The sequence below is a fragment of the Papio anubis genome, chromosome 12 (assembly GCF_008728515.1).
Source record: "Papio anubis isolate 15944 chromosome 12, Panubis1.0, whole genome shotgun sequence".
In the NCBI taxonomy this organism is placed as follows: Eukaryota; Metazoa; Chordata; class Mammalia; order Primates; family Cercopithecidae; genus Papio; species Papio anubis.
In genome coordinates, this window is record NC_044987.1 from 4,792,519 (window position 1) to 4,807,292 (window position 14,774).

Consider the following 14,774-nt stretch of genomic DNA (forward strand, 5'->3'; position numbering starts at 1 on the left):
AGCCCACAGTTTGTGCTCGTTAGTTCATAATGAGTCAGAAAATCAATCTCCCTATAACTTCTTTCCGTGGCATGTGTAGAGTTGGATTTCAGGGAGAGAGCCCACAGTTTGTGCTCGTTAGTTCATAACGAGCCCGAAAAGTGTATTTGTAAGCGCGTTGTCTGGAATGTGGTAAGCTGCTTTCCTTGTCAATAACGACGTGTCTGGCATTTTAGGTGCAAGGCCAGTACAGAAACCTTTGTTGCTTCTCAATGTGTCTGAGGTTAATAATGTACCAACAGTGCTGTGGAACTTAACCACTGTGTGTCACAACATTTTAAGTGAAATTGTATTTGTAGTTCAGCCTGGGATTCCAGATACTCATCTACCTTTGAAGGTGAATCTGGGCCTCTTCCTCCACCTCTGTGTGCAGGTGATGAAGACAGGAGCTCCTGCATCCTAAGTCCCTGGGAGTTCCGGATGTCGGCTTTAGCTGAGAAGGGCTCAGTGATGTTGGGGGCGGGGCAGGCTGGTGGATGGTGAGCGGGTAGGGCTGTGGGGTGAACGGCACGATGGGAACTCAGGGCTCCTAGGCGGGCAGGTGATGGTGGAGGCTGGCACACTAGGATACTCCATTGTCTGGTGCCTGCCCAGCCTTATCGCTGAACTAGTTGGAAACGTAGAGGTTTATCCTTCCTTCCTACTTCCCCTCACTCTTCATCACTGTCACTCTCACCCTGCAAGTGTAGCCATGGGGTGAGCTGCAAAGTGGGATGTCATCTCTCCAACTAGATTGTGAGTTCTCTGGGAGCAGAGTTTTCTGCCACCTTTTTCTCCCCGTGCTTGCCATGTACTAAAAAATGTGTTTGACGTTCACCAAGCATGAAAAAAATTGCTACCCTTTCTTCAATGTTCATCATTGTTATATGATCACAAATATTGCCATATTTTATTGAGTCTAAGATGTTGATGGTAAGATACACAGTGATTTTACACATTAGTAAGAAAAAAATCTTGCCAACTGTACTTCTGACACAAGTGGCTTTTTTTGTTTGTTTTTTGAGATGGAGTCTCACTCTGTCACCCAGGCTGGAGTGCAGTGGTGCGACCTTGGCTCACTGCAACCTCCGCCTCCCCGGTTCAAGCAGTTCTGCCTCAGCCTCCCAAGTAGCTGGGATTACAGGCTCACACCACCATGCCGGCTAATTTTTGTATTTTTTAAGTAGAGACAGGGTTTTACCATGTTGGCCAGGCTGGTCTCGAACTCCTGACCTCGTGATCCACCCGCCTCGACCTCCCAAAGTGCTGGGATTACAGGCATGAGCCACCGTGCCTGGCTTCACCAGTGCTTTCTGTCGTTTAGTATTTTAATTATATACTTATTGAAAGAGCTCTTCTAGATTTGTTTAGATGTTGATTTTTATCATCTCACTCTTTGGCATACAAAAGAGTGAAAATATAAAGAGAAATAGATTGACTAAGATATTCCTAAAATTTCTCCAAGAGTCTGATTCTTCAGAATCTTTGTTGACTCAGAGTACTTGATGTGGGTGGTTTTCCACACAGTATCATTCTCTGTGCCACGAAGAGCGTTGGCGATGTGGCGTTTCTCAAAAGAGGGCACACCACTGTCTCCGGGAATCTCCTCTAAGCATCTAGTACCTGTTCTGCAAGTTTTAAACCTGCTGTTTTCTCACTCAACCTCAGGCCATTTTTTTTTTCCTGTGAATCTCAGTAATAACAACACATCATACAGCTTCATCCACATGGGCTGTCTTTTATAGCCAGGTTCTGTAAGGGCCTCGGTGGTTAAGGTCATTTTTCCAGCGGTGGATATTTGCTTCTCTAATAAAATTTGTGCCCTGCTACTGTTTCCATGTCTTTTGGTTTGAATACCGAGTTATCGTGTAATCTTTTTTTTAAAGTGGCAGTTAGGCTAAGTATGTCAGCAGTGCACATGACTCAGTCGAAGTGAGATCACACATGAGTGGGCAGTGACCCTATGTCCCGACTGCCACCTGGATGACAGTAACTGCAAGATGCCACTGATTGTAAAATAGATACCTATTCCAGAAATGTTAAAATATGGGGGGAAAGTGCTTTATAGACTCGATGAAATATATAACATGTAGTTAATTTTTACAGTAACCATGCAGGGCAGGTAATTTGGATTAATTAATTAATTTATTTATTTATTTATTTTTAGACAGAGTCTCCCTCTTGTTGTCTAGGCTGGAGTGCAGTGGCTCAATCTCAGCTCACTGCAACACCCGCCTCTCAGGTTCAGGTGATTCTCCTGCCTCAGCCTCCTGAGCAGCTGGGATTACAGGCGCACGCCACCGTGCCCAGCTAATTTTTGTATTTTTAGTAGAGATGGGGTTTCACCATGTTGGCCAGGCTGGTCTCGAACTCCTGTCCTCAAGTGATCTGCCTGCCTCGGCCTCTCAAAGTGCCGGGATTACAGGCGTGAGCCGCCGCGCCCAGCTGGTAGTTTGGACTTTTGAGTGCGGATACTGAGGATCAGAGCGTTTGGCTTACTAATGCCCCAACTAAGCACATGGAAGATTTGGGAGCTCAGAACCCAGATTTGTCTGATTGTAAAGTTCACACTTTAGACCCTGTACAGCACTGTTCAGGAAAGAAACAACTAGACTAGAAGCTGCAAGAAGCCAGGGATTTTTTTTTTTTTTTATAAACTTGTTTCTTAAGGACCTAGAACAGTGCCTGGCACATACCAAGTACTAATAAATACTTGTTGAATAAAGTCAATCATTAGAGAGAAAATAGAAATGCAACCATATCATTCTCTTCCTGGAAATGAAATCTCTAACTCTTTTGGGACAAGGGGAAAAGGACAGAAAATGGCTGCTGTTTTCTAGACAAGGTATAGTTGTGGCTGTCCGTTCCCTCAGGTCTGTAGGAGAGGCAAAAAGGTGAGGGGCGAAAGTCTATCCCTGGTTACCAGAGCCTGTCAGCACCTGCCGGCCAGACAGCGGTAGCATGGCTCCTGCTCCTGGGATTCTTCTACTGTCTCCCATAAATCAAAATCAACAGGGCTGCAAACATTGTGGAGTTAAAAAGAAAATTAATAAAGGAAAATCAATATGACAAGCCTTACTATCAAAGATATTCAGGTACAAGGAATGTATTGTTAGATTTCTTTTCTTTCTCCTTTTTTTTTTTTCTTTGAGACAGAGTCTTGCTCTGTCACCCAGGCTGGAGTGCAGTGGCATGATCTGGGCTCTCTGCAACCTCTTCCTTTTGGGTTCAAGCAATTCTCCTGTCTCAGCTTCCTGACTTGCTGGGACTACAGGTGCACGCCACCAAGCCTGGCTAATTTTTGTATTTTTAGTAGAGATGGGGTTTCACCATGTTGCCCAGGCTGGTCTTGAACTCCTGACCTCAAATGATCTGCCCACCTTGGCCTCCCAAAATGCTGGGATTATAGGTGTGAGCCACCTTGCCCAGCCAAATTGTTAGATTTTTAAAGAGTATAAAATGTTTTGAAAATTCTGAAGCTCTGTATGGCTCATTTGTGAAATATGAAAATTGATATATTTGATCATCTACTATGTACTAGACCTTGTGCCTAGAGTTGTTACATACATCATTTAACCCTCACAATAAAATCATCTCCATTTTACATATGATAATCACTTTAACTTCGCTAGTATCTTCCCTCAGAGATTCCAAAACGTGGGATACTAACACATAAAATGCAAGATACATTGTAAAGCAATGTATGTCCAAAGTTCTCATCATAGTGTCACATGTAATGGCAAAATATTAGAAATAACCTAAGCGTTTATGAATGCAAGATTAAAAATATGCAACTGTAATGAAGAATGAGGAATGTCTGTATATATATGGAACAATATGAAGGGTATGATATTACATGGGACAAACGAGATCTAGAACAAATGCTACCGTGGTGGAATCAGTAGTATGCATCTATTTGTGGTTGGAGAGGGAGAGAGAATATATATGCTTGTGTGTGTGTACACAAAATAATTTTTGGAAGAAAATACAATAAATTGATAATATAGGTTGCTTCTGAGGAATGGCTAGAGCATTCCAGGTAGGGCGATTGTCCACTGTATACGTTTTTGTGCCTTTTGAATTTTGAGCCAGCTGCATTTACTACCTATTAAAAGAGATACAAATATAATTAAAAAAGAAGATATGAAGTATACCTTTCTAGACATGAAAACAAAGACAAAAAGATGCTCTGGGCTGTGTGGGTTTTGTGAGGGCATGGACTGTACCTGCCGATCCCCGTAGCACCCCAGTGCCTAGCATAGTACACACCTGAGCATTTGTGCAATCAGTGAGCCAAGCTGAAGGAAACAAAACAACTCAAATTCCTCTATAGGAAGGACACCACATCTCTTCTGTGGTGTCTCTGCTAAAAATACATATCCTGAATCTAACCATGAAGAAACATCAGACAAACTTAAATTGAGGAGCATTCTGAAAAATAAATGACCTGTGCATTTCATAAATGTCAAGGTCACGGCAGACCAAGAAAGAGCAGGGAACTGTTTGGGATTGAAGGAGACTGAAGGGCAGGACAGCTGAGTGTGCTGTGTGCAATACCGGATTGCATCCCAGGCCAGGAGAAAAAATGTTGTATTCTTTTTAAAGGACGTTCATTAGAGTTGACAAAATTTGAATAAGGTCTGTGAATTAGGTAATAGTACTGTTTCCGTGTTAACATCCTCATTTCGATAATAGTACTGTGGTTATAAGAAAATCTTGTTTTTAAGAATTAGGCACTTAGGGCCTGGTGCTGTGGCTCATGCCTGTAATCCCAGCACTTTGGGAGGCCAAGGCGGGCAGATCACGAGGTCAGGAGATCGAGACCATCCTGGCTAACGTGGTGAAACTCCGTCTATACTAAAAATACAAAAAAAATTAGCGGGCATGGTGGCCAGAGCCTGTAGTCCCAGCTACCGGGAGGCTGAGGGCAGGAGAATGGGTGAACCTGGGAGGTGGAGGCTTGCAGTGAGTGGGGATGGCGCCACTGCACTCCAGCCTGGAGGCAAATGAGACTACCTCTGAGGGAAAAAAAAAAGAAAAATAAAGGTAGGCACTTAGAGAATTTAGGGAAAGGCATTATGTTCACTCCATTTCCTCCATCACCTGTGCATCCTTTATCCATTCTTCACTATTTCTTTATGTCTAAATTCCTTTCTTTCCTCCTTCCTTCTTCCTTCCCTCCCTCCTTCCTTCTTCCTTCTTCCTTCCTCCCTCCTCCTCCTTCCTTCCTTCCTTCCCTCCTACCTCCCTCCTCCTCCACTCTTCCTTCCTTCCTTCCTTCCTCCACCTCCCTCCTCCCTCCTTCCCTCCCTCCTCCCTCCCTCCTCCTTCCTTCCCTCCACTCCCACTCTCCTCTTCCTCCCTCCCTCCCCTTCCTTCATTCCTTCCTTCCGTGCCATCATGGCTATCCATCATCATCACATCATCATTTCATTTCATTTTCCATTCATTCCATTTCATTCCATTTCATTCATTCGTTCATTCATTCGTTTTATCATAGCATGTATCATCATCATCATCCATCATCATCATTCCATTCATTCCATTTATTATTCATTTATTTCATTTTGTTTATCATCATCATCATCATTTTCATTCCATTTTCCGACCATTTTATCATAACATCATCATCATCATCCATCATCATCATCATCATCATTACCATTCATTTCATTCATTTTACCATCATCACATCACATTTATCATCATCATCCATCACATCAAACCATCCATCATTGGTTTGTGTTCATTTCATTGTTCCATCATCATCATTTCCATCTAAAATATTATTTAATATCATTTCATCATCATCATCATCATTCATTCCATCATCATCATCATTTCATTTCATCATCATCATCGTCATTCATTCCATTTCGTTACATCATAGCATCATCATCATCATCATGTTCATTCCTTCCTCCCTTCCTTCCTTCCTTTTTTAAAGCAAGGTCTCTCTGTGTTGCCCTTGCTGGCCTTGAACCGGGCTTAGGCTCAGGGATCCTCCACCTCAGCCTCTTGAGTAGCTGGGACCACAGGCGTGCCCTACCATGCCTGGCTCTGATTTTGCAATTACTGAGCCTTTTATGTCCTTTTGTACAATTTTGTCATTTTCTTCTTATAGATCTTTAGATGATTGGTGACATTTATTCCTTTCTTTCTTAATTTCTTTTTTTTTGAGACAGAATCTCACTCTGCCACCCGTGCAGTACAGTGGCGTGATCTGGACTCACTGTAACCTCCGCCTCCCGTGCTCAAGTAATCCTTCCACCTCAGACTCCCGAGAAGCTGGGACCACAGGTGCACACCACCACACCTGGATAATTTTTGTATTTTTTGTAGAGATGGGGTTTCACCGTGTTGCCCAGGCTGGTCTTGCCCTCCTGGCCTCAAGCAATCGGTCGGCCTTGGCCTCCCAAAGTGCTGGGATTACAGGTGTGAACCACTGCACCCAGCCTATTCCTTTCTTAATACTTTTTGTTTCTTTAAATAATGGCTTTGTTGAGATATAATTTATATACATATGAAACTCACCCTGAATATCTTTGTATATATTTTTAAATAGAACTGCTGTATGAGGAAGGTATGCTTAAAAAAAATCAACTTTATTAGGGTATAATTTAAATGTAATAAAATTCACATATCTCTACTTAATAGGTTGATGGCTTTTGACACACATATTCCTTATGTAACCACCACCCCAATTCAGGTACAAGATGCAGGATATTCTCATATCTCCATGAAGTTCCCTTGTGTTCCTTTCTTCTTACATTCACCTGTTGGTGGATGTGACAGTCTTTCCAGTCCCCCCCAAATGGGAATTGGAAGAGTAGGGTGCATGCAGGGTGAGTAAGTGTGGTGGGGGGCGCTGCATGGTGGGGATGAGAATGATCATGTTGAGGCGAAGCAGGAACAGGCCCCTGGATGGCTCAGAAGATGGACATGGCATCCCCTGTTTTCCAGAGGTGGGCACAGACTTTGGAAGTTCGTGTACCTCCTCTTTTTTTCTTCTTTGGTCTTTATTCTGGTGTTGTGGCTGCTGCCCTGTTAACACAGCAAATGTCAAGTGGACTTCTAAAATACCAACATTTTATCATCATCAAAAGGGAAGACTGACTACCTCAAAAAGGCTGTTTTGGGAAGGAATAAGACTTTGAGATGCAGATATTATGTGTGTTGAAATTTGGTGAGGCTTTTTATTTGGCCGCTAATCACTCCAGCACTGACCATGTGAGAAAAAAAGTTTGTATTTGCATTCACCAAATTTTTTACACAGAAAATTGCCACTTTCCCCTCATCTTGAGACTTCTTATTCTGCTGTTCATTTTGAAGTAAAGGTGGAATGGGAAGTTAGTGTCTACAAGGAAAGAGCCTGCTTTTGGCATCTGAGAAACTCATTCTCCTCACGAGAACTAAGATTACCTTCAGTATTTTTAATGAGGATTGCATTATACAAACATGCACACATGTATGTATATACAAATATATATGCAAAATATATAATTTTATAAGATATTATACATATACACCCCCAATGAGTGTTTAGAACATAGCAAGCATGCAATACATTATATTATTATATTTTTAAATTTCTTTTTATTAAATAGAGATGGGGTCTTGCCATGTTGACCAGGCTGGTCTCAAACTCCCTGCCTCAAGCGATCCTCCTATCTTGGCCTCTCAAAGAGCTGGGATTGGCCAAGAGTGGTGGCTCATGCATGTAATCCCAGCACTTTGGGAGACCAAGGCAGGTGGATCACTTGAGCTCAGGAGTTTGAGACTAGCCTGGCCAACATGGTGAAAACACATCTCTACTAAAAATACAAAAAATTAGCTAGGCATGGTTGCTCATGCCCGTAGTCCAAGCTACTCAGGAGGCTGAGGCAGGAGAATCGCTTAAACCTGGGAGGCGGAGGTTGCAGTGAACCTAGATCGTGCCACTGCACTCCAGCCTGGGCAGCAGAGCGAGACTCCATCTCAAAAACAAAAACAACTCCCCCCACCCAAAAAAAAAAAAAACAAAAACCCAAAGAGCTACAATTACAGGCACGAGTCACTGTACGTGGCCTATATTATTATCACAAATAATATCTTCATTTTTATGTTTTTTGCCCAGGTGTGTTGCTTTATGACAAATCTTTCTTCTACTCTTTGTGGTTGAAATTGTAATCTATTGAAATGTATTTATCTACTGAAAGTCTTGGTTCCTTTTCTGTGTTTTCTCAGGGTCACTGCAGACAGACCTTTCTGTCCTTCATGAACACACGTGTGGTAGACAGATGACTGTCCTGCACCCCGTGCTGCTCTAGGTGTGCCAGACGTGGAGCTGTCCAGCTGGGAGAAGATGGATTCCAAAGATGAAAGCTCGCACGTGTGGCCGACGTCTGCAGAGCACGAACAGAATGCTGCACAGGTGAAGACTGGTCTTTTCCAGCTTGGTATTGAGAGGTTTTCAGCTGGACACAGTTTGCTGACTATCTAGTAGTGACTGGTTGGGAGGAGCCAACATGAAGAACTCGCACCCAGGGAATAGGGATTGTTTTGGCACCTTGAATGCTCCATCGACGTGGCTCACTGTGAGTTAGGAGAGCTAGACCACCACCTATAGGCTTCTCCACCTTGTCTGCAATTTACTGTCATAGTCTGTTTTACTACCCTGTTTTATTTCTGTTATTGGTGCTGAAAACCTCAAACTATAGTTTGTTTCTTTTATGTTATCTGTAGGAGTTTGGTCCTTTGTGTGTAATGAGTACAGGTATGTATATAAAGTGAGTGGCCTTTTCTTTTCTTTTTAAATTCAGAATATAAACCTCTAAGTGAAAGTTGTTCCATTATGAGTCAGCCACTTTAGAGGTTAGTCACTTGATCAAATGCTGCTGTCATCCTTTCAGATTGCTGCTAGAACCAACCACGTTATTCTGACTGTTCTTAGTGACGGCAAATCTCTGCATTTTTGGTGTGGAATTGAATTTTGGGATGATTAGCAGTCATATGGAGCCATGTTTTATATGTGACCAAAGCATAAAACTTAATTTTTAAACATTATAGTAAACATACAAATTTAATGTTTCATTAAATTGCATAACCATAGTACCATATCAAAATCAAGAAGTTACACTGAAACATTTAAGTATGCAGATTCTATTTAATTTAAGCAATATAATAAATATACAATCAATAAAATTGGTCATCTGGTATGATTAAAAAGTCTCAGTATGGGCCAAAGATGGTGGTTCATGCCTTTCCCAGCAGTTTGGGAGGCCAAGGCAGGAGGATCAATTCAGGCCAGGAGTTCAAGACCAGCCTGGGCAACAAAGTGAGGCCCTGACTCTACAAAAAAAAAAAAAAAATTTGCTGGACATGGTGGTGCATGCCTGTAGTGGTGCAGTCATGTCTCCAGGAGGTGGAGGCTGCAGTGAACCATGACTGCACCACTACACTGTAGCCTGGGTGACAGAATGAGACCCTGTCTCTAAAAATAAAAATAAATGAAGTCTTAGTCTGATTACTTAAAAAAGTTCCACCGATGTTTTCAGCAGAGTATATGAAAATTCTGTTTTATTTCTCCTGGAAATCATTTTGAGGTCACTTCCATGCAGCTATGTATTTTGGTATATTTTATTTATAAACAAAATTGTAGTTCATTAAAAAGCAAAACAAAAGAAAATCTAGTTGTGACACTGCATGACCAGGGCCCTGTCTGTGGGTAACCAGATAGTAGATAGCCAAGGTCAGGGTCCCTGTGGCACTCCTTCCTCCCAATTGGTTCTTCCGCCAGCTGGGAATTCTGATTTAATGAGTGCTGAAGACCAAGCGGAAAAGCTTGGATAACTTGTCTGGAGGAAACATGTTTTCCCTTCTTAAGCACTGAAACTAGTTCAAGGCTTTGATGTTAATGAACAAATCTAAAGTCACAAAATTGTCTTATAGCAATTAAGCCTGCTCAAATATGAGCCTAATTTTTCCAATAGACAAACTTTATCTTCCCAGACAAATCAAATTTATGTAGAAGCCAGACTAATCGTTTAGTGTAGAGGTAGAAGTTTGTTGTATTTCTGTGGTGTTTGATTACATTTTGTCTCTTAGGTTTCCTTCTGGGGATTAAATTAGTTTATATTATCTTTGGGATCTACAATCCTTCACTAGAGAAAACTGACATAAAAAAGTTAGGCCCAAAGCCAAGGCAGTATAAAAGCAAGGATTCCACCCTAAGAGTGCCTGACTTCGATAGCAACACATAAATTATTTCTCTCCCAAATGTGTGCTTTGGCCATCTGCTTCCAGACCTTCAATATCAGGCATCAGGCCATGTGCCAAGCTCAGGCCTTCAAGAATTCAATCCTCCAAAGCTGACCACTCAGAAAATATTTTACAAAACTCGATTTCTGCTTTAGTTCTTTAGGTCTTGGGAGAAAATTATTTACCCTGGTGACAGCTGAAATAGTTGTCCAGAACGCCTTAAAAGTACTTTATTAGAATTTTCTGTGTCTTCATCTACCTGGCAAGGAAGAGTTCTATTCCATTCAATGATTCAGCAAGCATTTACTGATACACCTCCAGTATGTGCTTTGTGTATGAAACAACTTGCAGGAAAGAAAGTGACTTTAGTTTAGTTTAGTTTAGTTTAGTTTGGTTTGGTTTGGTTTGGTTTGGTTTGGTTCAGTTTGGTTCGGTTTAGTTTAGTTTAGTTTAGTTTTGAGACGGAGTTTCACTCTTCTCACCCAGTCTGGAGTGCAGTGGCGCGATCTCGGCTCACTACAACCTCTGCCTCCCGGATTCAAGCAATTCTCCTGCCTCAGCCTCCCGAGTAGCAGGGATTACAGGTGCCCCCCACCATGCCCAGCTAATTTTTGTATTTTTTTTAGTAGAGATAGAGTTTCACCATGTTGGCCAGGCTGGTCCTGAACTCCTGACCTCAGGTAATCCACACACCTCAGCTTCCCAAAGTGCTGGGATTACAGGTGTGAGCCACCACATCTGGCCAAAAGTGACCTTATTTTAACGTGTCTGCTGAAAGACACTATTAGTTATAAAATAGAATTCTTATGATGTGTTGAGAGCAATTGGCTTTTGAGTCTTGACATTCTGGTAGTGTTGTCAAGCAGGAATCTGCAGTGTCGTTTCCAGGATCAATTAACCACATCCTTATTACTCCCCAAAACAGTTATCTGCATTGGACATTTGAGGCAAAGGGGAATTTAAGTCGGTTGCCTAACAGTTAGCAGTAAATCAATGACAGAGTCCTCGGATCCTCCCCTAGTCATCAGCTCAGTGTAGACGAAGGTGTATCCATCCCCATTCTCCTTTCACTGGGGATATTTTAGAATCCCAGGTGTGCTTGTCGATCTCTTACCTTCCTGAGACTGATTTTGTTCTTCGTCCTTGCCTCCTTTTTATGCCAGGTGCACTTTGTTCCGGACACTGGAACGGTGGCTCAGATCGTCTATGCCGATGACCAGGTTCGCCCACCCCAGCAGGTGGTGTACACGGCAGATGGTGCCTCCTACACATCAGTGGATGGTCCAGAGCACACGCTGGTATACATCCACCCAGTGGAAGCCGCACAGGCATGTGAAGGATTATTTGTTTATAATTTGTTGATTAACTAATTAACCGATTACTTGTGTTTACCTTCTGTCAGTCATTGTGCTAGCTACTGGTGATGCAGAACGTATTCAGATAAGATTTGTGCTCTCAGCTGGGCGCGGTGGCTCATGCCTGTAATCCCAGCACTTTGGGAGGCTGAGGTGGGTGAATCACAAGGTCAGGAGTTCAAGACCAGCCTGGGCAAGATGGTGAAACCCTGTCTCTCCTAAAAATACAAAAAAGTAGCCAGGCATGGTGGTGGGCACCTATAATCCCAGCTACTCAGGAGGCTGAGGCAGAGAATTGCTTGAACCTGGGAGGCAGAGGTTGCAGTGAGCCGAGATCATGCCACCGCACTCTGGCCTGAGTGACAGAGCGAGACTCTGTCTCAAAAAAAGAGAAAAGATCTATGCTCTCAAGGAGCTTGTAACCAGCTTGGCAGAGGAAGATGTGATTTACTTCTCGACACTAAATGCAGTAAGAAGAGCATGGGTTCGTATATAGCTCTTCTCTCTAGTTGACTAGGTTATGAATTTGTTATTATTCCTAAGTATCAAGAACCAGGCTCTGTGAAAACATACAGATTATTTCAGCTAAATGTGTAAGAAAGGGTCCTGCTAAGCTTATTAGCTACCACTTCTTAATAACTTACTGATTTGCAAGGTTGTACTAGAAGCAAAGATGTTTACTGGTAAAAGCTGTACAATTATAGCTGCTTTTATTTTATTTGTTGCCAGTGACTTGCAGTGTAGCTTCCAAATGAGTGACACCAATATTCCCCAACATATAAATGTTAATTTACATTGTTAGCACTTTACAATGTATAAAGTACTTTGAAATGTGTATCTTTAACATCTAAATTCCATGCTTTTATAGTAGCATCTTGGTAATAAAAATTTGTCCTCATTTGATATTAAAAAAGAGGCTCAGATCATTCCCAAAAAGAAATGAGGCCGGCCTAATCAGTGCCTTTCAAATCTACGTAAGTATGAAATCACTGAAGACTTAGTGGTACTTTTGGAATACCCATGCCTATATTAAAATAAGATTAGTTTATGTAAGAATGTCCTGTGACCAACTTTTAGTTTATTACAATGTTACTAAATGTCTGAATTTGCATAATTTTTATTTTATTTACTTATTTTTTATTTTTTCGAGACAGAGTCTTGCTCTGTTTCCTAGGCTGGAATGCAGTGGCACAATCTCAGCTCATTGCAACCTCCACCTCCCTGGTTCAAGTGATTCTCCTGTCTCAGCCTCCCAAGCAACTGGGATTACAGGCACCCACCACCATAACCAGCTAATTTTTGTATTTTTAGTAGAGATGGGTTTTCGCCGTTTTGGCCAGGCTGGTCTTGAACTCCTGACCTCAGGCGATCTGCCTGCCCCAGCCTCCCAAAGTGCTGGGATTACAGGCGTGAGTCACCACGCCTAGCTAGATTTTTAGAAACTTTAGAAGAAAGGACATTTTGACATTTTTCTGGATTAGAGATAGTAACCGTGGTACCCTGGCTACAATAGTTTCAAAGAATTTTCTCTAGTTAGCTTTGCTGCATCATGACCCAACTTAGTTTATGATGGTGATTTTTAAAAAAATTATGACTTTATTGACTATCCAAAAAAGAACTCATGGAACATTAAGTTCAATTTACTTTCCTTCTACTTCTCTTCTGATAATAAACATGCACTTACGTTTGAAAGAGCTGTAATCCTTGGGAATGCAATCCTCTTCTGGATGCCTGTCTATCCCCATCCATTTTCATTTAATCACAAGGCTACACTGTGAGCAGTGTTATGTGTGAACCTATGAACCCTTGTTCACGTCATGTCTCTTTTGTTTTCACGAGATGCCGTTTTAATGAACTGTGACATTCAGCCCCAAGAGAGGCTTTGCTTAGGAGTAAAATTGTGAAGTATGTTAGCCATTGGGATGGTTAGCTTCTACAATCTCTTTGGAGCCTTCTGAATGAAAGGCTTTAGCTAAATTTAAGATTACTATCTTTATTTTCCGTATTAATGAAAGATTATTACTAGCTAAAATGGGAGTTAGCTTTTCTAAAAATTGGTGCTTAGCAGTAGGATAATTTTTCTGTGTAGGCAGGCTATCCAAAGAGCTACTGCTAATTGTTTGTTTGTTTGTTTGTTTAGACTCTGTTTACAGACCCAGGCCAGGTAGCTTATGTCCAACAGGATGCTACAGCTCAGCAGGTAATGAATTGTCTTTTTCTTGTTTGGGGATAACACTGTGAATGCCACTGTGCCTGGAATGCCCCCATCCCTTCACACTGCACCATCTCTGGATGTTTGTTTCTTATGTACTAAGAATGTTCTCCAGCTCCTTTAATGAAAACAAAGCAAAATGTAACATAATATTAACATATTTCAATAAGTATATACTGGAATGATCTGGTAATAGAAAGTGATTTGCCAGAGAAATTTTTAAAAATAAGCATATAAACAGGATATTGGTTCAAGAACCAAGGAATAATCATGAGGTTTAAAAGTATCTCCCTTTTTGGAAATTGATATAGCTTTTGTGCTTGCTCTATTTTTAAACACTGAAAAAAAAATTCTTGCTTAAATTACATATAAATGTGGTTCCAATTTTCCTTGTGCCAGCTTCTAAAAAGTTGAGTTCTTCTTGGTTTTCTTTTAAAACATTTCTTTCCCATTACCTTCATTCTTCATATATCCTACTTGGCTTTGATGACTTCCTCCTTATTTTTTGCAAGAATGTGAAAGTGATAAAGAAGGTGTGGGAGCAGCTGGGCACAGAGGCTCCTGCCTGTAATCCCAGCACTTTCGGAGGCTGAGGTGGGAGAATCATTTGAGACCAGACTGGGCAATAGAGAGAGACCCCATCTCTGCAAAATTTTAAAAATTAGCCAGATGTGGTGGTGTACACCTGTGGTTCCAGCTACTTGGGAGGCTAAGGTGGGAGGATCCCTTAAACCCAGAAGTCTGAGGCTGCAGTGAGCTTTGATTACACTACTGCACTCCAGCCTGGGTGGCAGAGTAAGACCCTGTCTCAAAAAATAAACAAACAAAAACCAAATAGGTTTACTTTCATGTCAGGTAGTGTGACTGTAATTTGTCTGTATTACTGAGTGCCATGACTGATTAATAATTAAATTATTCTCATTAAGAAGCACTTTCTGGCCAGGTATGGT

General features: G+C 41.6%; 1 protein-coding gene across 6 annotated transcripts in view; it reads left to right on the forward strand.

Annotated features, from left to right (window-relative positions):
• The window catches only part of PRDM10 (PR/SET domain 10), a 101,820-nt gene that overhangs the window by 31,240 nt on the left and 55,806 nt on the right, over positions 1-14,774 (forward strand). For all 6 annotated transcript variants that reach the window (XR_002517319.2, XM_021926756.2, XM_003910962.5 and 3 more), the window contains exons 2-4: positions 8,245-8,431; positions 11,421-11,585; positions 13,753-13,812. Coding sequence is in view for 5 of the 6 variants with exons in the window: in XM_021926756.2 (XP_021782448.2) it covers positions 8,363-8,431; positions 11,421-11,585; positions 13,753-13,812 (294 nt within the window). In the remaining variant the exon portion in view is untranslated. The remainder of the gene's footprint in view (positions 1-8,244; positions 8,432-11,420; positions 11,586-13,752; positions 13,813-14,774) is intronic.